This window comes from Accipiter gentilis, chromosome 5 (genome assembly GCF_929443795.1).
Source record: "Accipiter gentilis chromosome 5, bAccGen1.1, whole genome shotgun sequence".
Taxonomy (NCBI): domain Eukaryota; kingdom Metazoa; phylum Chordata; class Aves; order Accipitriformes; family Accipitridae; genus Astur; species Astur gentilis.
The window spans coordinates 32418186-32441380 of NC_064884.1; the positions used below are offsets into that span (position 1 = coordinate 32418186).

At 37.5% G+C, this 23195-nt stretch overlaps 1 protein-coding gene across 18 annotated transcripts in view; it reads left to right on the forward strand.

Annotated features, from left to right (window-relative positions):
• SYNE1 (spectrin repeat containing nuclear envelope protein 1) overlaps positions 1–23195 on the forward strand; it is a 318475-nt gene that overhangs the window by 51881 nt on the left and 243399 nt on the right. For 11 of the 18 annotated variants that reach the window (XM_049801237.1, XM_049801245.1, XM_049801238.1 and 8 more), the window contains exons 1-6: positions 3221–3299; positions 5840–5901; positions 16447–16542; positions 18393–18476; positions 21523–21543; positions 21825–21917. In XM_049801237.1, the coding sequence (XP_049657194.1) occupies positions 3221–3299; positions 5840–5901; positions 16447–16542; positions 18393–18476; positions 21523–21543; positions 21825–21917 (435 nt within the window). Of the gene's footprint in view, positions 1–3220; positions 3300–5839; positions 5902–16446; positions 16543–18392; positions 18477–21522; positions 21544–21824; positions 21918–23195 lie in introns of those variants that run through there. The other 7 variants (XM_049801241.1, XM_049801260.1, XM_049801247.1 and 4 more) reach the window with 2 other exon arrangements.

Below are 23195 nucleotides of genomic sequence, written 5' to 3' on the forward strand. Positions count from 1 at the left end.
CTGTCTTAGAAATGAAGGGAATAAATAAGAAATGCGTAAAATCAAAATATATACTTTGTAAATACATTTCAGACAGTAACAGCAGAAAGTTCTCAGCAGCATGCCAATTGCTGTCCAGCAACATGCTGCATAGCAGGCAGTGTTTCTGCAGCTGTGAGGCTGCTTTTCCACACTTCAGTTTCCTGTAACTATTCCATCAGTACACAGGGATTTTTGTCTACTTCCACTCTTCCAAATGACATAAAACCTTTGGCCTCCAAACCACCATACTAAGGTTACCTCTAGCTTGAACAATGGTGTATGCTGGTGTGAACCCCAGAGAGCTGATCCCCATCCTTTTCCCTGGTAGGGTTTTGGCCAAGGATGACTTGGTGCCTTCTGGGCCTTGTGCATGGATTTCCTTTCTGCTAAAACTGATGGGGAGCAGTGGTGCTCAGTGCTGGAGCCGGCTACGGCTCATGTGTGCACCTAGATCTCAAAGTTTGGAAATTTAGATAACAGATCTGTTAGTGGGACTGTCTTATTGTCTCTGATAAAATGCATTCAGTAGAGGCCTATATCCAAACGCCATACTTTGTCAAATCCTGTATTTCTCCTCAAAATATAAAAAATGGAAAAGTTGTAAATGCATGAGGCATTTAAAAATATGTTCCTGTTCTTTGTATCAGCACTGCTAAGTCTTGTTGTCAACTGCATTGCAGTGACTGCTGAAGTCAATTTTTCCCTTTTTCTTACTTTGCTCCCACTGCCCATAGCTTCCTCATCCTTTGTTTCTTCATATAGTGTAACTATTAAACTTAGCAACTTACAAACAATATATTAGCTTTAGAGCTACCACCAAAACTTTTTGTTTGTTTGTTGTTTGTTTAAAAAGCAAAACCATCCTGGCATTGTCCCATAAAAAAACATGAACTGGAAACTTAAAGGAAAAGAAATGAGCCTGCATTGCCTCTGTGCAGTACTCCTGAATGGGGTAATCCATCTGTTACGGAGGTGTTGATTAAACTCTGTAGCTTAAAATATTGCTCCTTTTCATAATTAGAGTCTCCATATTATTACTGTGACTCTGCAAGCTTTTCTACAGCTGCTTTAAGTTAAGAATGTCCTTAATGAAGATGGAAATTGCTATATAAGATACCTTATTGAAAGCTTTAGAGAATTTATGCCATATTGCTGACCAAACAAAATTTCCTAGCAGGGTGCTGTTTGCCACTTTCTGTGCTGTGTTGTCTTCTCAAGTGACATCTTGAAGCATTGCAGCTGGTTTGGCACACTTTTCTGCACTTCCAGGTTGGTTTAGCAGTATTCCTAAAGGTGCCAAAGACCTGAAAAACAAAACAAAACAAAACAAAAAAGGTCCTCGATGGTTTTAGGACAGAGCCATCAAAACCGAAGAAAACAAGGAGGCTGAAAATGAGGAGCTGTGAGCAACTGGAAGTGAATTGCAATAAAGTAAGAAACAAACCAGATCTCCACAATATTAGGTCACTGAGAATCAATCAAGGTGCTTTTCTTAGGCATGTGTGAACTTGGCTCTGTGGTGTCTCTCACTCAGTGCGTGAGACGACTCCTCGTGTCACCTTGCAGCAGAACCGTGTATTTGCAACCCTGCGCTGCAGCCGCCTTCCCACCATCCAGTCCCCACGCACCTGAGGCAAGAGGTGCTGGATGTGGGATCTGCTGCTGTATGCCGCACACCTGTGGCACGTGGAACTCTGCAGCTGCGGAGGGGCTGCTGCCACAGCCAGCAGGCAGGGACTGTGCTGCTTAGGAAGCCTGTTTCTAGAAAACCTCTGCTAGAAAGCATGCCGCTACTCTGTCTCTGTATGTAGCTACATGATATGCATGATAGTAGTCATTACAATATGTATTCATGATGAATATTTCATCAGCATATTCATAACTGTCTGAAGATTCATGGTTGGTTTTGTTCATCTTTCAAAATAATTTGTTCTAAATGTTTTTAAGTAAATATATCCAATTACATTCATCTTTTTTTCCTAATCGACCTAAAAATGCAGTCTGATGGTGGTGCTTTAGTAGAGAAAAGGTTTGCAAAAATACGTAGCTGTTTCTAGCCAATTAAAGGAAGACATATGGTTAAATAAAACAAAACTTTCTTGCACTGTTTCTTTCAGATGCAGAATCATCCTATCAGAGACATTGTGTTCTACTAAAACAGAAATTAGAATTCAACCTCTATAACAATACATTTACTGAAATGGCATAATAAAAGTGGGCCTTTTGTTCTCATTCCAATAGTGTGTACTACTCTGTTGGCCCCTGTGGGTGAGGAGCGTGTGCATCTCCACACATAGTGTTTTGTAACTGCCTTCTTTTTACCAGAGCAAAACAAAGTCTGTTCAAATGCTCTGGTGCTGTGATTTAATGAAATAGAAAGTACTGCGTATTATCAGAAATTTGAGTATGTTTCAGGCTGATCTAGGTGCACTCCAAAAATTCTGTGCATCCTTACATACGGTTCATCCTTCTTGTAAAACAGTTCAAATATATTATTAAAGCTAAGTGGTGTACGTGTCTGTTCGGATTCATTGCTTACTATTTCTTCCACTTCACTGTTTCAGTTGCAAAGCTGAAGGACATTCATATCTAAATAGAGTATGCAGTGATGAGCACAAGTGGTTGCTTTTAAAAGCTGCTTTCCTTTGTATGTATGACAACCTAGAGAAGGGCTATGCCATTCAGCCATTTTTATGCTTACTGAGCAGTATATTACAAAAGCACTGGTGAGAAGACGGCATCGCTTTTTGCAGCCACACATCTTGCTGCTTTAGGATATCGGCAGTGTAGTTGGGTTGTCCCAGTCCCTGGATGAATTATTCAGGCTCTTGACATCAGAGGCTTCTGCTAGCGGATTGGCTGATGCTCGGATAATAAAATCTTTCCACAGGAAAACAGTGGAGAAGGATGATGGCAGTGAGACCAGCAGAACTGCTAGTTCCAATACAGCTGGCTTTGTCTGGCTGTTGTGTCTCTACAAGAATATATAAAGATGTTTTTAAGGTTTGGCTTCATGTGAATTCTCCGGTAAGAGCAGGTGGAGGGATGTGTGTAAGAGGCCTGCATTTCCAGTGAAGGAAGAAAATCAGATTGCTCTTGAAAAATTACTTCTGCCTGTGTTCTAAAGAAACACTGCACACTACAGGAGGCAGGAGTAGCAGCCTCAGCAGCAACAGCAGCAGCAGCAGCAGCAGTGCTTATGGCTCGCTACAAAGGTGCTGGTGGCAGAAATGCTACGTCGTTAAATCTGCTTCCTGGGTTCTTTCAGTACCGGCAGGGTAAGTGGTGCAAATAAGGAGCTGACAGTCCTTGCAAGTGGAGGGAGCATGAGAAACTGTGTGACACATGCGTCTTGTGGGTATAGATAAATAGTACCTCTGCAGAAAAATTACATCGGTTCAATGAAAATAACACATTTGCTTCCAGGGAAATTTGTAAAAAGCATATTTATAATGGAATTTGTAAAATCAATGCACTACTTGTGTTATGTTTAGACATAGGTTTTACAGTGGTAAAATCCGTTCCTTTTAAGCCTATACAAAATAAATGCTAAACCCCAGAAACTTTATTATTAGTAGTTGCTGTTGTGCTCATAAAGAATATATTGCTCACATATATTCCCTTGAAACAGATTATTTTGAAAGGCTATTTCTGCTGTTTGTTGATATGACTGAAACTGAGAATATCTTCTGCAGGTAAATGTTTAAAAGCTGGGAGCTGGTTCTCTGATTTCCAGTTGTTGTTAGAAGGCTGTTTCTTAAATTGCCAAGTTGCATTGGAACTACAAATTAGGGAATCATTTTCATGCATTTCTTTGATCAGAAATTTGACTTCTAAAGGCCCAATTCTTTTCTTTTGGGATACTGTTGTTGTATCAGGGTTGCTGGGGAATTTTAAGTTACAGAGGTGTGAATGAAGCCAGAGCTGGACTGATTCTGTCTGTGCTCCATCTCCATCCCCACACCTACTCAAAAACAACCCAATTCAGGTGTGCAAGTACTTCCATTGAAATTAACTGGGCTACCTGTATATGTAATTGCTTGTCCAAGCACAGCTGACATTTACTGTATGTCACAAGGGAAACATCTTGTTTGTGGTTAGAAACCATACAGCAAGAAGTCTGTTTTCCAGACTGCATTTTCCGGAATGCAGAAACAATTGTCACATCTAACATCAAGACACCCCCTGCCAAAAATAGTCAGTGCTGAATGAAGCATGGTGCAGTATTTTGAGTGATATTTTTCATAACTTGCCTGTCAGTGCAACAAGTAGATTCTGAGAATGTAATAAATGTTTTAAAAATTATATAAGACAGCCTGCCAAACGAAATCGAACAAAAGGAAAATAAAGAATGCAAAATTATTTTCTTAGCTATGAAGTGTGCTGATTTAGCAATAGATGCTGGAAAGGATATGTATCTTTTTTTCCTCTGGTATTTCTTGTATGTTGAGATATCACTTATATGTAAAGAAAATATCCCCGACTCATAATGCACAAACACTTTTGGGAGCTTGTACGTGGTTGGGGAGCCATTGTTGTCCCACTTAAGATAACATTTTGCCTGATGAATTTTGTGTGGTAATTTGTGTCTTTATGTACGCTCGTTGTGGAGCAGCATTGCATGAGTGTAAATCAGGGAGCTGCTTATTAGTCATGCATCAAAATTAGTAGTTATCTATTCCAGAACTTTAAAGGGGAATAAAGAATATTCCCTTTTAATTTTACAGATGTGAAAGAGATCAAATAACTATTCAGTGCTGCACAAGTCAGTAGCAAAGGCAGTAACTAAAATTAGATTTTCCATCTGCAGGTTTTGGGACATGTGTGTGTTCTTATACGAAGTAAATATTTAACAGTAATTTTATTTATTTGGATTTTCTGTAGAGAGATGAAGGGGCTCATTCAGAACTGATGATGGTAATAACATGATTTTTTTTTTCAGTGAGACAGGTATTTCCTTTTATTTTTGAAAGAAAAATCTCCAACATAAGTACTTGAATGCCCCTGTTGTGAAATTATTCCATGTGTTAAAACTGATTCCCCACAAGGAAGGGACAGGACTTTGTGGATTGGTTATGGCGCTGTGATTCTCTTCCCTCTGCAGCCATGACCCTGGCTGCTGAAGTTGGAGGAGCTCATTCAGGAGCTATTTTTGTCTATGCAGCTGGCAACAGTCCCTGAGGGACTATGTGAGAATGAGTGAAATTCACTATAAATCAGACAAGTGCTTCAAGACAGGACTAAGGGAGGTAGTAAGTACCAGTATAGAAACTGCGTGGCCTAGCTAATGGCTCCTCCCTGGCCGGATCTCCCAGAGGACCAATAAGCTTAATAATGCAATTTCAAATCTTTAATTCAACATTCTAAACATTTTCAAATATACATGCTAAGAGTATTTTTTCCAAGTCCCTACCTGACTTTCTGCATAAAAGCAACTTGACTGTGAGAGACGTGGATTCTAGTTAAAATGTACAGAGAAGTTCTAGGTGCTCAGACCTTGGGTAAACATAGTATGGACTTAGAAGTCAAATTTATTTTGGCACTCAGATTTGAAATGGTGTCTTGCTGGTCATTGATTCATTAAGACTTGAACTTTGCTGTGAAACTTCAAATAGTCAAGTATCAGAGCATTATTGTAAGAATATGAAGTTTTTGTTATGGGTAGTTAGAGGCAAAATTAACTGTCTCAAGAAAATACAGTGGCATTTCTGGCAAATGCAGAATGCATTTGTTGTCAATAGGGAATACCATTCTTCCATCATGTAAATCCAAAAGTAATCAGCAATGTCTAATCAAACTGATTTCCTTTTTTTCTCAGATGAGCAAGAGTCAGTGCAGAAAAGGACTTTCACAAAATGGATCAATACTCATCTGGCTAAGGTAATATATGGCTTCAAAATTTATTTTTTTTTAAAATCAAACCTTTTTATCTATGCCTATACAGGCTCTGGAGTATAGAACATATCAGATTGTCTGAGTGGAACGGCATAAACTTAAAAAGAGATCCCCATTATCTGTACACCATAGAGGATGAATCCTTTTTAGCATTATAGTGGTCAGCTGCAGCAGTGTGAGTGGCACCTGCAGGCAACCACCCAGCTCCTTTGGCCAAAACTGACAGGTAGCACAGTAGCTGTTATTTCAGCCAGAGGAAATATTTGAAACTGCATTCTGTGAAACCGAAATATTAACCTTATTACATGCAGTGTATTTGAATAAAACTTGAGTCAGTTGTTGTGTAGTTTGATAGAGGTATCCTGAACTGGTTAAAAACATAAATAGAGCTTTGTGAATCCAGTGCCGAATTAATTATCTGATACATCTTTGGATTTATCATGAAACTATCGTTGCTTCTTCTTACAACCTAAAACTCCAATTTTGGTTTTAGCAGAATACAGACAGTGATTTACACACAATTTTAAAAGTATTAAGCTACAACAGGTACCAACTTTATCTGACAACATAAGCAGTGAGATTTAATTTGGCATTTCCCAGAGTTTTCACACAGCACAGCTCTAACCATGGTTATCAATTGGTCCACTAAATTAAAATATTTAAACAACAGAGGTGCTCTTTAAAATGCACATTTTTAAATCATGAAGATTAATGAACTTGAAAATTGAGCAAGGAATAGCTGCAACAGCACTGTTTTAGCTTCTTTGTAAGGAATTGGCTAATAACGCCCTCAAAAATGAACAGACCAAAGCAGGAAGCCCATATAATGCTCTATCGTGTGATTTGGTCTAATGAGATTGTGTGGAAGAGCAACAGCATTTATTTACATTACTGAGGAATGTAATTGAGGAATTTACTGTGAAATGAACTGCACTGGCATTGTAAAATTCAGCTGCAAGAACAAGGTTATCTTCGGGACTTCTTCACAGTGGATCCTCACTGGGAATGTCGTCTGTCCCCCTGTTCTCTTTGAAATAATTTGGAAAAGGTCCCCGTGCAGCAGAGAAATTAAGCACTGTATGTATGTTCCATTTACTTCAACTGAGATGGAAGGGCATTCCGTATTTGCTAAAGTGTTAACAAAGAGGGCTGTGAACATGTGTCAGAAGAGAAAAAGAACTCTTATTTCATGTTCTTCTATTTTCTCATTGTATTGTGTCGTTAATAATTGATCAGTAATATCCGATAATAATTGACAAGCAGATATGTGTACATATTGTTAGGTATATGTATGTGTGTATGTAATGATATAATTTCCTAGTAATAACTAACTAATCCTTGGGAAGAGGGAAAGTTGTGGTGGCAGCTCCGTTAAGAAATTTTGTTCTGGATTGAGAGTTGTGAATGCTACCTGTGGTGCTAGTTCCTTTGGGCCATGAGGGCTCCGGTAAACCTTTTGACTTCTGTGATCTAGGCATGTATTTCTTTAATGGGTGTGATATTGTAAAGGCTAATCACATACATTCAAACCAAGCAGTTAACCAGCCACAGCCCTCACTTTTAGCTACCTGAGCTACCCTGTAGTAATTGGTTTGTGTTAATTCACCCTTTAACAGGAAAGTTGTTTCTATTATACTTTTATCGATGGCTTTCAGCAAGTTTGTGTCACTGCCTAAGTCAGATGTATAGATTAGCTGGCTTTGCTTCCTATTTATGCTGTTATGCTGCCACAGGAGAAGCACTGTTTATAGATCAGAGAGATTAGACTCAACAGAAAAGAAATGACCCATGCCATTCAAATTTTTAAGATTTTAAAGCTTAAGCTTTTAAATCTTTGTTAGTTGTGTTTTTTGCAAGTGTGGAAATACGTTTTCTGAGTTCTTCACAGCTGTAGGAAACACTGATGCGTCTGTGAAATGCGCAGGACTCCCCACACATTCATGTTCCAAATTGTAACCCAGAAATTTGATATTTAGGTTATTTGATGCTTGTAAAAGATTGTTGCGGGTTTTATTATTTCAATAGAAACAAGAAAGCTGTAAGATTCCCGTGTCTGGAGGCCTTTGAAATGTGACAAGGAAAAATCCTGGAAGGAGACCCACTTTTAGGCAGCACTGTCTGCATTCTGCTCTCGTCTTTAAACCCAATAAAACGTGGAGCACCTGCCAAAACGGTACCTAGCGAAGAACACTGTGAAGCGCTGGCCTCTCAGCGATAGCAGAGAAACAGCAGTACATGCATTTGGGCCTGTGTCTGTTAAAGCCAGTGAAGTTACACTGGGGTTAAATAATATGGAAGGAGAGGTAGGACCGGACTGGCTGCAGGTGTTGAGGTGTTGGTAACGGGGGGCTGCAGGGCGGCCTCTGTGGGGAGAGGCCGGTTCCAGCCGGTTCCAGCCGGCTTCAGCGGGCCCACTGCAGGACGTGGCCGAGCCCCTCAGCCAAGCTGGTGGTGCCTCTGGGAAAGTGTATTAGAGAAAGGGCAAAATGCTGCACAGGCAGCGTGAAGCGAGGGGAAAAGTGTGAGAAGCAGCCTGCAGACACCCAGGCGAGAGCAGGAGTGGAGGAGGACGTGCCCCAGGCAGCCGAGCAGGGACTCCCCTGAGGCCGCTGGAGAGCCCACGCTGGAGCAGGCTCCTGACAAGAACTGCAGCCTGTGGAGAGAAGCCCACGCAGGAGCAGGTTTCTCCTGAAAGACTGTATCCCACGGGAGGGACCCCACGCTGGAGCAGGGGATGAGTGTGAGGAGGAAGCAGCGGCAGAGAGAAGCTGTTATGGACTGACCACAACCCCTATTCCTCGTCCTCCTGTGCCTTTGGGGGAGGGAGGAGCTGGGAGTGAAATTGAAACTGGAGCAAAAAGGGGTAGGTGAGGGGAAAATGTTTTCAATTTTGTCTGTCTTTCTCACCATCCAAATCTATTTTAATTGGAAATAAATTAGTTTTCCCAAGAAGAGCCCATTTTGCCTGTGACGGCAACTAGTATGTGATTCCCCTGTCTTTATCTCAACCCAACAAGCTGCTCCATCTTGTTTACTTCCCCTGTCCTGTTGAGAAGGGGGAGCGAGAGAGCAGCTCAACCCACCACAGGAACTTGTAAGGGTTACCCACATAATTACTGCTGAATTTACAGAGTTACTTTTTTCAAAGGTGTAGCCTTTTTCTGCTCCCTTACTTTGTGTGTATGTATATGCCAGTTGCCAGATTGCAGTTTACAATGTAGTCCAAAATGCAATCCAGACTTACTGTGCTGAATTTTACTCAACATATACAGGATTCAAAATTAACAGTTACTTCACTTCAAATTGGCTCTCTGTTTCTCAGCTACTCTTGTAAAACTGCGGGATTCTTTAATTTTTGGAGGAAGGTTTAAGAGTTGCCATTTTTACTAATCTAGTAAAATTATTAATGGAAAAAGTAATAGAAGGAAATAAGAAAAAACCTAAAAACTATAACTAAAGTATCTGTAACTCTAACACCGTGGCTACCTGGAGAAATAGTCCATCATGAATGAGTTTGAATGTTTTTGAAAAAGTGCTGGTGAGTAACTGCATGAAACGTCAAAAAAAAAAAAAAGGTTTCTTAAGCAAAGATTGATGGGGTTTCACTGCAGCAATTTGATAGATGGGTTTACTGATTGCAAAGGAAAGGAAACTTTACTAAGGTAGAGTTTTCATCCTTATACTGTCTTGGTTGAGTAGAGCAAAGGAGGGTTAAAAAAAAAAGACCAGTTTCTGACATTGTGAAGGGTAGTGATTTGAAATGAATGGAAATGCAGAAGTGATTTGATTGTGTTAGGTAGAACCAAGAACAATTAATAATTTGAGAATATAAAGCAGGATGTGATAGTTTGTCAGGGTTTGCTGAGTGAAAGATTCTTCACTGCTAATCTTTAAAATCTTGTATGCTTTTCTTCTAAAAAGTTACACTCCAATTGAAACAGAAACCAAGTCAATAACTAAGTTAAGTCCATCAAGCAGAAGAAGAAAATCAATTTTTGGCTTTTTAACTGTAAAGTTAATAACGGGTTTGAGAATATGGATTCAAATAAATAAGAATGAACAAAACACGTAGACAAAAGGAGAATACTGGTGAAATTTCTTCACTGAAAGGCTTATCAAGCACTGGAACAGGCTGTCCAGGGAAGTGATCGAGTCACCATCCCTGGAAGCATTTAAAAGAAGCAGATGTGGCACTTAGGGACATGGTTTAGTGGTAGACTTGCCAGTGTTAGGTTTACAGTTGGACTGGATGATCTTAAAGGTCTTTTCCAACCTAACTGTTTCTATAATTCTATGATTTGAACTTTATGAAAGGGAGTAGGAGGGAGGTACACGTTTTTTATTCTCTCTTGCTCTTACAATAGGATGCTACCTTTTTAGAACTATGTTTCCTAATTCAAAGGTATGTTCTTCCACAAGCAGAAGATGGGTAAAGGACTTGACATCAGCTAATTATGGGACAACTCAAAGAAAGATTGGGGTGAAACAGCTCTAGCACAAGCTGTGCCCTTATCCATAGGGCAATGTCCCACAGGGGAAGAACACAGAGGAAAGAGCTGCAAGTATGATAACCAGCAGGTAGTGTAATGCAGCCTCATTTTGGGTCAGCTGTTAGCACTAGGCTGCATCTATCCCTCTGCTGTCTCCCTAATGCCAGCTGAATCCGTTCTGTGATTCTGATGTGGGAATCTGGTGAGACTCAGCAACTGGAAATACTCTCTTTTCTCTGCCACTTACTTGCAGAAATTGGGTCACAATCTACCAAATGAATGTGATCTGTCTTCTGGCCATCCAGTTTAATTTTTGTGCATCTGTGCAGTTCTACTAATGATAATCAGATATGCATGTGTAACAGGACAAGAAGTTTTTTAATTGCATGTTATTTATTCATATTTCTTTAAGGCTATAGAACTGGCCCTCTCCTCTCAGTCTCAGCCTTCAAAGACATAGAAATAATTTGAATATGCTTCTAAGTATCTTTTGAGGCATCTTTTCAAAGTCAAAGTTTAAAACACAAAACAACTTTGCACCAAATATTTCAAAAAGGAATATTAAATCCATTCAGAACAGCAATTACTTAAATGCGTTTCATTTCATTGCCTATGCCATTTTTTTAGATAGTGGATTAGATGAGTAAAGATGAAAAACATGCTTCTTTGTAAAACATCAGATGTGTACACCTTTTATTGCCTTTGTCATCTTTGGTAAAAGTGTTGGGAAACAGTAGTTTCAAAGCTTTGGAACACAGACCGTAAATTGGTTTAACCCAATCAAATAACATCTTTGTTCTCAGTTGTAGGGATAACTTCAGTATTTGTACCCACCAAAGTATTGTTGTAAACTCACCAAACAGAGTAAACAACAAATACATACTGAAAGAAATTATTATTCATTTTGTATTTCCATTAAAAGGATGCACACATGAACAAACAAAAGCAGAGGATGGATATCAAATAAAAATAAAACTAAGAATGGGTGAAATTTTTTAATTATACTTATGCAATGTTTTCATAATGCTGAATTAAACCTGGGCATTAAACATTACATTTAGGCTTTTGAAATTGCAAACTGATATGTTTTATAGCAAAGGAAGGAGAAAAAGAAATGCGTATATAAAGATTCACAACTCTCACATACAGTGCTGTCAGCGATAGTAGTTTGTTTTAGAATGTAACTTGGTCTTCATATAAGAACCTCACCAATTTTCGTCAATGAACTAGGTAATTCTGTGTTGTTTTGTCTTTTTCAAATGGGAAAACAGAGGCTTCCAGTATCTTAGTCACTGACACAAAAATTTAACCTAGTGTCCATCTTGACTGCATGATGAGGAAAATCTGGCTGGCAGTTTTCTGCTTCAGCAGTCACTGTATGTTTTCACTGTTATTGCATGTAACTTCTAATGTTAGTGAAAGCTAAATTAATTTTTGTGATGAAACTAATAATGTAAAACTTAGGGCTGAGTCCCTTAGACTTTAGTCATAAAAATAGTCATTAACAGCAAGGAACATGAAAACCTATGTGCTTAAAGATTTAGGGATTAAATTGGGGCAGAGAAATGGGCCAGCTATTACAGAGTAACTCTGAAATTTCATGTTCTCCTTCCCGTTCCCACATGTATTTCCCTGAAGAAACAAATTCAGTATTTACACAGATTTGTTGTTCTTGTTTATGCATGTGGATAGGTTTTCACACATTTTTCAGCAGTTTTTGAAACATTATTTGAAAATTAATGTAGCAAAGGTAGTTTCCAATGTTTGCATTGGCATTCATTATGATGCAGATACTGTTGTTTGTATAGTATGATTTATTGATTACAAAAGTTAAGTATGGTGTGTGAGGAAAAGATTCCTGTAGCAAAGTTGCAGATGAGAGATGAAATGCAAGAAAAAGTGTTGGAATAGAAGAGTGAAGCTTAGCAAATGTATTTTGGCTCCATAGCTGAGGTTTGGATTTTACAGAACTTATTTTACTGTGTCAGGGAAGGAATGTCTAGAGATTGCAGGTCTATTATAAATCTCTTTTTTTGAGGCTTGTCAGTCAAATACTTTTCATGTGTACCGATTTTCAGTTCCTTAAATAATTCAGAATATTTCCTGAACAGTGCAGCAGATTAGATAAGTTTGTAGGAGCAATAAGTTTATGCAAAGCGTTTCCTCATCAATTTCCATTTGTGATCAAATCTAAATACAGTTATTTAAATAAATATTTAATACAGGAAAAATCTGGTTCACTAACCTTTAAGATTCATTCCCAATTAATTCATATTCCTCCTACAGAGCACATGAATTTACTTGTACTGAGTGTGCCTCCCTCTTTGTGACATGACCGTTTCGAAATGTCATTGTTACTATAAACTACACTACTGTGATTGCACATACTGCAATAAATGAGTGTTTAATAGAATACGTGCAATGCATTATGTAGCATCATTAGCATTATTTTGCTTTCTTGAAGAAGCTGAGGAAAAAACAAAATCAAATACTAAGGCATCTGAAATTTTAGTGTAGACCTGACAAGTTGCAGACTTAATGTCCAGTTGTTCATTGCAGTATTTTCTGAGTTCCCACAAAGAATTTTTTTCAAGAACTTCATAAATAGCAGCTTTTCTTTAATATTACAGGATTCTGAGAGGTTACTTCATATACTTTTTAAATGTTCTTTTTTCCTGGTTTAAAAATGCCTTCATTAAATTCTTTGCACAGGCTTTCCAATACTGAAAATACAGTCTGTTAGGATCATTGCTGTTGATTGCATTGCTAGAGCTATATATTTACATGCAAAAAGCCAAAATCTGGAGTACATTCAATATTTTCAAGATTACAAAATTTTAAGTTAGTTTTCGTTCCCTGCTTTTACTGATTTACAGTTAATATTTTGGCAGTGCATTAAGGCAACTAAGTGAATAGGTGCTAAATCCTGTTGAGCCTTTAGAATAAAAAAGTATTCAATAGATTTTAACTGAATACAGCTTTTAAAAAAACCCAAACTTTCTTCTCTGCAGGCTAATAAGTAAGCAGTGTACAGCTTCACATTCTCCTTTCATTTCATTTGACATTATACATGCAACCAAGGAGTAGGTATTTATCCATTCCAACAGAAGATGTTTTGTTAATCTCAGTAGAGGATCTGCCTGGAAAAACAGTCAAGTAGCTTGAGCCATCCTGTGCAATGGTCCATATACAATAAATAAGGGTATATGAACTTCTCAGTATCCCTAGTATATGTATACCTTCCTGAATTGTATCGACATGGAGAATGAGATTGGTATCTATGGAATCCTTATGTAAAAGAAGAATCTATTCATCTATATATGCCACTAATATAACTCATTTCATACTTCTGAAGAGAGACTGGAGTCATGATAATAGGGTAAATTCTACGCTATTTGCCCAGAGTAGTAAAAAAAAAAATATATATTTATGAAACACAATGACGGTCTTACTTCCTTGTAATTAGGTGTTAACATCTTCAGGGTAATGAAAAACATTGTATTGTAAAGCGTAATATGCAAAACATTTTTGGCAATCTGTATAATTAACTAGTTTTCCATATTAGAGGAATCTCATACAGGAGATCTTGTGATACAGCTGTTGTATCTGCTTTCTGTTCCTGTTTTATTGGTGCTAAGGTGTGTGCTGCTAAACACTGGCAGTGTTTGTAATTACGCAACCTTCCAGTGACAAAAAGTACATTTCAGCCTGCTAATTTATGGACAATTGTGATTCTCACACTTCAGAGCAGCAGGTCTTTTATTAACTTTGGTGTAAGTCATTTGATGGTTTCTTTGTTGCTTCTCATCTTATTCAATGCTTTCTCATACTTCCCCTAGTTTTCCCCAAATCAATATTCAATTCATGTCGGAAGGAAAGTACTGTAGGTGTTAATTTATTTGGATGATGACTTCAGGGATACGTTTACTGTCTTACCATAGCACCATGTCTCATTTAGAGTGCAAATCTGGGTTTTGTAACTACTGTCAGTGAGGAGTGACCAGTGAGGGGTGGTTCGGAGCAAGAGCTTGACATAGGCGATCAGAGTTTATATCTACAGTATGAAGCTATGCACTGTGGAAATCAGAGGTACTTCCCAGCCTTGGTTTGCGTATGCATGCCACATGATTTTTTTACTTCGTGTTGGGATGAGGCAAATTCTGGCCTGTAGCCTGATTTGAGACTAAGGATACCAAACTGCTCAAGCTGGGAGGGAGCTGTGTTGTGCTCAAACAGGTTGTCTGACAGGCATGTTATGGGCACCAGGGTTACAGGTCACTGTAAATCTTACTTACCCTTCAATCTACAGGTATCCTAAATTACCATCAATAAGAACCTGTCTCTCTTCATTACTGTAGAGTGAATTTCAAGAGACAAACCTCACTACTGGGGCATTTAGGTAGGTGGTGAGATTTTTTAGGCCTTTACCTCCTGTTGGATTAGGATGGAAGCTGCTATATAATCCTCTTGTCTTTATTGCTGAATTATTTTAGCACATACTGATAAAAGCAAAGCTGCTTCGAACTTCAAACAGGAAATGATAACATAGAAGTTGAGGAAAATTAATTGCTTTTATGTCAACTGTCTGTCATGCAAGACCAGGACAAATTAATCTCCTGTGACCTGTTTGCTCCGTTGATTTCTTTGGTGTTATATTAAGGAAGAACGTGATCCATTATCTATTGAATTGCTAGGAAATAAGAAAGAGCTATGATTAAGTATACCCTCATAATGAGTTGTAATGCTGTTTTATTTTATATACATGAGAAAATAGACTCTATTATTGTGGCTATTAGAGCACGTCAAATCTCAGATGAAGTCTGCTTTCAGCAGAGGAGTTCTTTTTCCACCTTATGCCAAAATTATGTCTCATTGAAATATTAGTTCATCCAAGCTGAACAATGAAGGCAGGATGTTTTGATTTTGGGAGCTAGAAACCTTTCCTTTCTCCTGATTTGCTGTAGCATTTTTACCTTTTCAAGAGCAATGTTTCATTTGTTAAGTTCATCTTTTCGAATCTATGTTTGTATAGAACAGAAGTAATAGATCAAGTTGTTGTACAAGCATCTTTTTTTTCAGAAGTACCCCAAAAGTAAATTATTAAACCTAAAGTAATTTCAAGAATTTTGTAGTCTGATTGTCATTTTAATGAATGAGCAGGTATGAATATTAGTATTGTGTTAATTAGTGGGTATATGAATGCTGACAAGCTCATGGAATCTAGAGGGTGTTTATTTCATTTATTTCAGCTGGACCAAGTTTCAGCTTTTTGTTTCTAAGAGACGTTTTGTGATCATTGAAATACTGACAAGCTGAGAGCCATAGTTCCACAAACTGGAATGTTTTTAAGAAAATGGAGTTTAATGACGTGACCTTGTTAATCAAAATTCCAAAAACATCATCTGTTTACATATTTTTCAGTATTATCGTTGTTGTGTTTGCGAATGTAAAGACATATGCTAAGCAATTTGTCTTAAGTAGAAGCTGACACAGTGCTAACACTGGAAGCCTGCAAGGCCTGGAGGAGAGGAAAGAAAATACAGCAGCTTAGTGTAACAACTGTCAGCTGTGAGAAAGTAGCAGCATTGCTCAACCAGCTACGCTGCTTTAGGGATCTTTCCTTCATACAGCTCCTTGTATTGCTTGACTGAGAGAGTGAAATTTCTGTGACAGACTTAACACTAGGCAAAATAGGCTGATAGATTGAAATTTGACTGTAATAGTACATCTGTAAGTTGTGTGTATTTTATGGACTCATAGGCAGTTGTTGGTGTGTTTCTTTTCTTGTTTTAGGGAGCAGGAGTTTTTTCCATTGTATCATTAGTGGCAGAAAGCATCTAGCAGTACAGTCTTGCGCCAGAAATGTTCAATAGTTAAACAATATGGTGGCAAAGCAATGGTTAAATGATACATTAATATTAAACATTATAAAACATAAAGAAGGGGACCAGCCACTCTTTGTGCTTCTGTTCAAAAGGAAAAGAGGTAGGATGTAATGCTTGTGAGCATTTATAATATCTGAAGTCTTCTTCCTTTTCAGCGCAATCCTCCCATGCTGGTGAATGATCTGTTTGAAGATATCAAAGATGGGGTAATGCTAATTGCCCTTTTGGAGGTTCTTTCAGGGCAGAAGCTGGTAAGAACTTCCTTCCATCTGAATATACAAAGTAGCTGCATAACTTCTCTAGGATAGTATGACTCTATATTTGAATACAGTAAAAAACCTGGCTGCTGCATAGCAAAGTAAGTTTATTCACAGAGTGGACTATTTTGTTACAAAACAAAACTAAAAAAAGATTATTACAGACTGGCATTCTTGATTTTATGTATTTTATATTAATTTTGTCTTAGTAATTCATAAAAAATTGCTTATTTGTATTAGTCTTTGTAGTTCATCTGGGTGTTACTACTATGACACAAACAAGGTCTAAACTGCAGGCTATTTTTATACACCTTGAAGAAATAATGTCAGTCTTTTCTTGTTAAATTTACAGCTTTCTCTCTGGAAAAAAAAAAAAAAAAAGCGAGCCCCTCAAATTTCTTGGGGTTATATCCATTTACCTTGACAGCTGCTTTGCTACTGTGAAGAACCTTAAGTGAGGCCAAATGGCTTTTTCACAGCCAAGGGGCTACAGTGTGCACACGGCAAATAGGCTGTCTTTTGGGAGCCAGGCTGGTTTTGTGCATGTGATGTAGAAGAAAAATGAAAGGATTTAGACCAGGGGTTCTCACTTTTTCCAAAGCAGCTTGCAGATCGGGTAGCAGCATCTGAAGGAGTAGAACAACAGTCTGTCATTCAGCTTGCTCTAGGGTTCAGATGTTACCTGTTCCCTCACGTGCAGGCAATTTGCAAGTGTCACACTTTTGCCTCTTTTTCCATATTTCAGCTCTGTTTTGATTGCAGGTGATACCCCAAATTAGGTAGTAATTCAGACTGCAAGAGTGATTTTACTGTAAGATGGGAAAAAAAGCTATCCTTTCTGGTGTGTTTCTGCTCTGTTGAAATACACTTATTTCTGTTTCTGTTCGTCTAAGACAGAAAGTCTCCCTCTTGTGGCAAAACAGAAGTATTAAAACAGGAAAAGAATTTTGATGATGACACCTGTTATAATGAAATTCACGGGATTGTATCCTGCCTATATTAATTAGTGAAAGGCAAGAGATATTACAGGACCAAAATAACGTCTGGTTAATTTAAAGGTTATGTATACCATAATATGATATTCTGTAGTAACTGCAAGAGGAATTTTAGAATCTATAGCAGGCCTTTGTTAGATCCATTTGTCACTCTATGAACATGAATTTAAATTATAGTAGTTGTATATTTGCATTAGAATATAAGATTCAGTGGGTAATTTAATTCCACTGTAGAGTATTAGAAGCCTAGGATATGTTCTTGATTTAATTCAAATAATCCTGTCTTTTTTTAGCCTACATGTCTGAAGTCCAGCGAAATTCATTGTTCAATGAGGGTTTGTGATAGTTGGGTTTTTTAATCGGCAAGAAGGTATTAGAAAGTATTGATAAAAATCCTCTAGGTAAAATGTCTTCACTGCAGACTGATTTTTAAAAATAACAATCACCTTGACTTCTCCTTTGCAGGCAAAAATATTTTACTGAGAGAATGTTGCCCTCTTTCAAATACATATATACGTGTATGTGTGTATAAAAATAGTACTAGTTTATTTTACATAAGAAAACTAGTTCTCTGATTTGAGAAGTTATGGGCTGAAGCCGACGGCTTGCATCCTGAGGTTATTAAGACATATATAACTTTCTTAGAAGTATCACATCTATATCCCCTATATCTGTCAATCTTTCCTTTTGGTATACGCAAAGGTACAATTTGACTGTTCCAAGGAACATTTTTACATTTAAATCAGACTATGGTATGTACATAGGCATTTATAATAATCTGGAACTTCATTTTTTTGTGGCAAACTGGCATAAATCTAATTAGAGTTTACACTGTTCTTTCTCTTTCAGCCTTGTGAGCAGGGACGTCAGCTGAAGAGAATTCACTGGGTTGCCAACATTGGCACAGCTCTTAAATTTCTAGAGGGAAGACGGGTAGGTTTGGTAGCACTTAGTCCTGCTTTTTCCTTCTTTTTTTTTCTTTCTTTCCTTAAATGTATGATTTGTATCCACCTACCTGTTCTTATTCTCCAAAATTTGAGCTATGTATGCAGTCTTCAGTTTCTACACAGTGCCTAAAAGCTGCTGTAAAGAAAAAATTACAAGATCCAACACTAATACGTAGCAATGTATAGGGTAAACCTTTTTTTAATTTTTAGTTAGAATCACCTAGGATGATCTCCTTCCTTTTTTCTTTTTTTTTTTTTTTTTTTTTTTTTTCTTTTTTAATGTGCTTTTCAGCTCCTCATGTTCCCTGCTTTCCTGTTGCTGCTCCCAGCAAAGAACAATGATCTTCAGCTCAGTAGAGGCATTCATTTATGATTAAAAGAATAGATTTATGGACTTCACTAGGTTGTACATGTAAGACTCTAGTCCCTGAAAGTATAGACATGAAAATGTAGAACAGTGTGACCCCTTATTAGCTTGGCAAGATTTCAGACTTAATTCCTGGATTGATTCAGGTAACGTCAATGATGTGGCCATTTTAGAAATGAAAAAAAGATAAAAATTATAAATTTAACAAAACAGAAAATCTAAAAGCTCAATGTGATCTAGGTATGAATATCAAATAAAAGCACTCTAATTCTACTTTTTTTCCCTGACTTTTCTCCCTGTATTGTAATGACTTGTATCTGTTTTTTTAATTAGATTGCAGATATTTTGTTCTTCTAATTTCTGCATTTTAGTTCAATTTTTCTCAATGCAGATATAACACTTGACGAATTTTACATCTCCACAATGCTGTACACCAGGAGTTGTTGGGTTTTGGCATTCTTTCCCTCTTTCTAACCCTATGGCATCTTGACCTAATTATATTTCTGTTACATGGGAAGCAATCTCAGCAGATGCCTGTAGAAAGCAAGCTATAAGAGAAAGTTTTTTAATTGAAAAATGTATAACCAAAGCAAAGACAAACGTATTCCAAAAGAAAAATTCAGCTTTAGCTCACAATTTCAGTATTTGATACTGAATATATGCAGCCTGAGAGTGGAGTCTTAGATAGAGAGAGCTGCTTTCTGGTGAGACCTGTGTAAGTTAAGACAAGGCTGAGGTGCAGAGCAAAATAACCATACTTCCCTAGTTTATATCTCACAACATAGCAGGTGACCCGAACTTTGACTGACCCAGCTTAGATCCCAGAAACAATAGAGCAATGCAGCTAGATTACTGACCCTCCTGAAGATCAAGATAGATTGCCAGAAACGGAGCTTCTCATGGTTTTGCTTCTCATGCCTGAGTATTTTTGTCTGGACTTGTCTCAGTTATGTTTGTATGCACTTTGTATCAATCTGCCAGATTTTCTTTTAGAGGGAGTTGGAAATATGCAGTGGGTCAGGTAGACTGGTGTGCATTAGCAGGTGGTCTCTAGGTTGAATCCAGCCTGAAGAATACATCTATCCAGTCTGTCACCCTTTTCCTCCCAGAGGAGGTGGGGATGCTGTTAAGACAACAAATGCCTCTTGAGCAGCTGAGTGCAGTCCCTGGTCTGTACTCAAAGGTGAACGAATGGAGACAGGTGGCTATGTGCAGTGCTTTGGGGAGTGCTGACAGGGTCTCCTTCCTCCATGGGCTCTCCCATAAGTAAAGTTTATTACACATTTAATCAACTTCCTATTTTCACTGTCCAAATAGACTTCTGCACATTCTCCTGTTATACTGCAAAATTCAGCTGGCAATTAATAGAAATCATTCTGGACCAACTGGTTTTGTCATGGTTCTGAAAAGTCAATGACTAGACTAGATAGGCTATGCTTCTCTGAACAGTAGCCTAATCAGAAGCTTTAGCTGAGTCCCTGTAAATCTGTTGATCTGTAATACATATAAGAAAAACATCATTTCTAGAAAAGAAAAGCTTTTGTTGGAATTGGTCCAGCTAAGAGAATGAGACTCTTGGTATGTTTTTCTTCAGGTAGGTAATAGAAAATTTTCCTTATTGGCTGGTAGAGAAGCAAGTAATGTCAGTTTTCGCAGAGTTTTGTCAGATTTCTTGGCAGAGAAGGTTGGAAATATAACCTGTGGGATTTCTCCTCTGTCTCTTCGCAAGTACCCTGTAGAGTTTTAATACTGAAAAGAGTTCATAGCCCTGAACAACAATTTTTTTTTTTTTTTTTTTTTTTGCTCGTGACATTATCTAGTGGGTTTCCAGATGCAGAGAACTGCAGTCTTTTCTTTGTTTTGGGGAGACAAACGAGGTCATCTAAAGTCATTCTCCGGGTTTTCTTTAACCTATTCTCCAAGGTTTTTCCATAACCTTTGTCCATGAACAAGCTTGCAGTGCTCAAACACTTCAGCAGCCCTTCGTGTTTATATCATGATTGATGGCAGACTCTTAGTTTTGCTGTGGAAATAAGTATTAACATATTTACTAATTTTCTAATACTATCCATTTTATTCCATTTCCTTGAACATTATCTACCTGTTAAATTCTTTATGATGTACTCTTTTTCCCCTCCTTTACTGCCTTTTATCTTACAAGCTTATTTTAGGGTGATACTTTATTCAGACTAGTATTTTGGAGTTAAGAGTCATGTATCCTGTTCCCGTTTCTGTTGAAAAACTTAATGTGACCTTGGACAACTAATTTTTTCCAGCTCTTTTCTTATATTAAAAGAACTATAGTCAGGTTTGTCTTGCAAGGGAGCCTTAATTAGTGGTGGTAATATTCTTTACAATAAAAGGCTCTCTACTGGAGAACTGTGCCATTCTTTTTTCCCATATCTTTCTTTTATGCTTTCTCCCCTCCTTTTCCTTTTCTTGTTTATTCTTAAAATCACTTTTCTATTAGAACTATAACAAGAAAACCCTGCATAATTTAAAATCTGTTAGAGTATTAAATTTGCTTTCCTTATTAATTATGTTGTAAGATGTGCCAAAAATGTGCTTTCTTTGCATTATAAAATTAAATTAATCCATTTACCTAATAATTAAACATTTAAAACTTATTTTTGTATCATCTTTTTCCCTTTGTTTTTCATGCTAGTCCATATACAGAGGATCTCCGGTTTGTACAATGGTTCTATGTAACTTTTGTTGTTCTTTCTGCTTGAAATTAAATATTTTTTCTACTAATAATACCATGCAATGGTTTTAAAAATCTTTCATTACCTATATCTATACTTGCCTAAAAAGTAAAATTGCACCATTTGATGATTTTTTTAAATTAAGAAACTTGTTATTTGATTGCAAAAATGCATTAAAAATATAAAACTGATTTTAAATGTATTTCATAATTGTTATCATTCCTTGTGTGTGGTAATAATACATGTTTTCTTTCATATATAGATTAAGCTTGTCAACATAAACTCAACAGATATTGCTGATGGCAGGCCTTCTATTGTTCTTGGCTTGGTGTGGACCATAATTTTATATTTTCAGGTACTACGTTTTTATACTTCAGTGTAGATGCTCAAATAATGGTTCAGAACATCATTTCATATGAGCTGGTGTACTTCCAGTCTTTCACCATAGCTAAGACACTTTATAATTAGCTGAGGATCTGATCCTGAAGAAAGCAGCAGTAGATGGTAGGGGTTCTTCACATTCGGTAAAATTAGATACTTGTCTTTGGAATAGACTGGTCTGGGCCTAGAATGGAGTTCCTTCATCACTGGAACATATTCTTCTACTTTCTCTGAAGAATTCAACAGAACAACAAAAGAAAAGGATAGAATTGTGTATTCTTGTTACAAGTACCTTCATCAGCCTCAGTGGTGATTGTGCTATATGTCTAATTCCAGTGCACTTGATGTCAGACAGTAATTATTTTCACACAATTCATGTCAACATGCTGATTTCACTGGGACATGCAGATATTTGCAAGGACAAATTTTAGCTGTGGATGGTGTAGATTGAGAGGGGTTTGAATTTGTAGAAGAGAAATCATTTGCATTTTGTTGAAATTAAGTGAGAGGGAAAAATGGTTTTCTAAATCCTGTCCATGTGAGTTAACCAAATGAGTCACTGCCTAACAATTAAAAAGCCAACTGATTTTTTTGCTCTTCTTTCTGGAGTTCTTTGGCTTTGGCTCTCTTGTGGTGTAACTTTCATGTCTCAGGGATGCTTTCTCCTAAGCACCGACCAGTGTGACACCTTAATGGTTCAGATCTCCTTTTCAGAAGAAAAGTTAGCCAGAATGATATTAACATTTTTATTTTCATTTATAGCTCATTGAGATGAATGGGGAAAATTATGCTTCTCAGAGTTACTGAAACTCTAGTTTTGTGCATCAGTTTTACTTGGGTCATTTTTGAGCTTTTCTTTAGTTGTCACAGGCAGATACATCATTTTAACATGAATGAAAGCAGAAATGCATGAGAGCTGTGGTTCTCATTGTGACAGACTCATTCTGCAAGGTGACAAAACTTTGTTTTCTAAGTAGACAGCACAGGCAGTCTTGCAACGTCCTCTGGATATAACTTTTTCCTGTTAAAGAGCCAAATTGTTAGTCAACTTAATGTCCTTAAAAGTGTCAAGTTAGTGATTTTCATTTGATGAAAGCCATGATGCGAATAACTGTCATATAACCTCGGCAAGCACTGCTAACGCACTTTGCCTGCGGTACATTCACTGTTCCTTCACATGTACCACTAAGTAAAACTGCAATTGAATTTGTGCCAAAACAGTACAATGGTAAATGAAGAACTCTCCAGATGA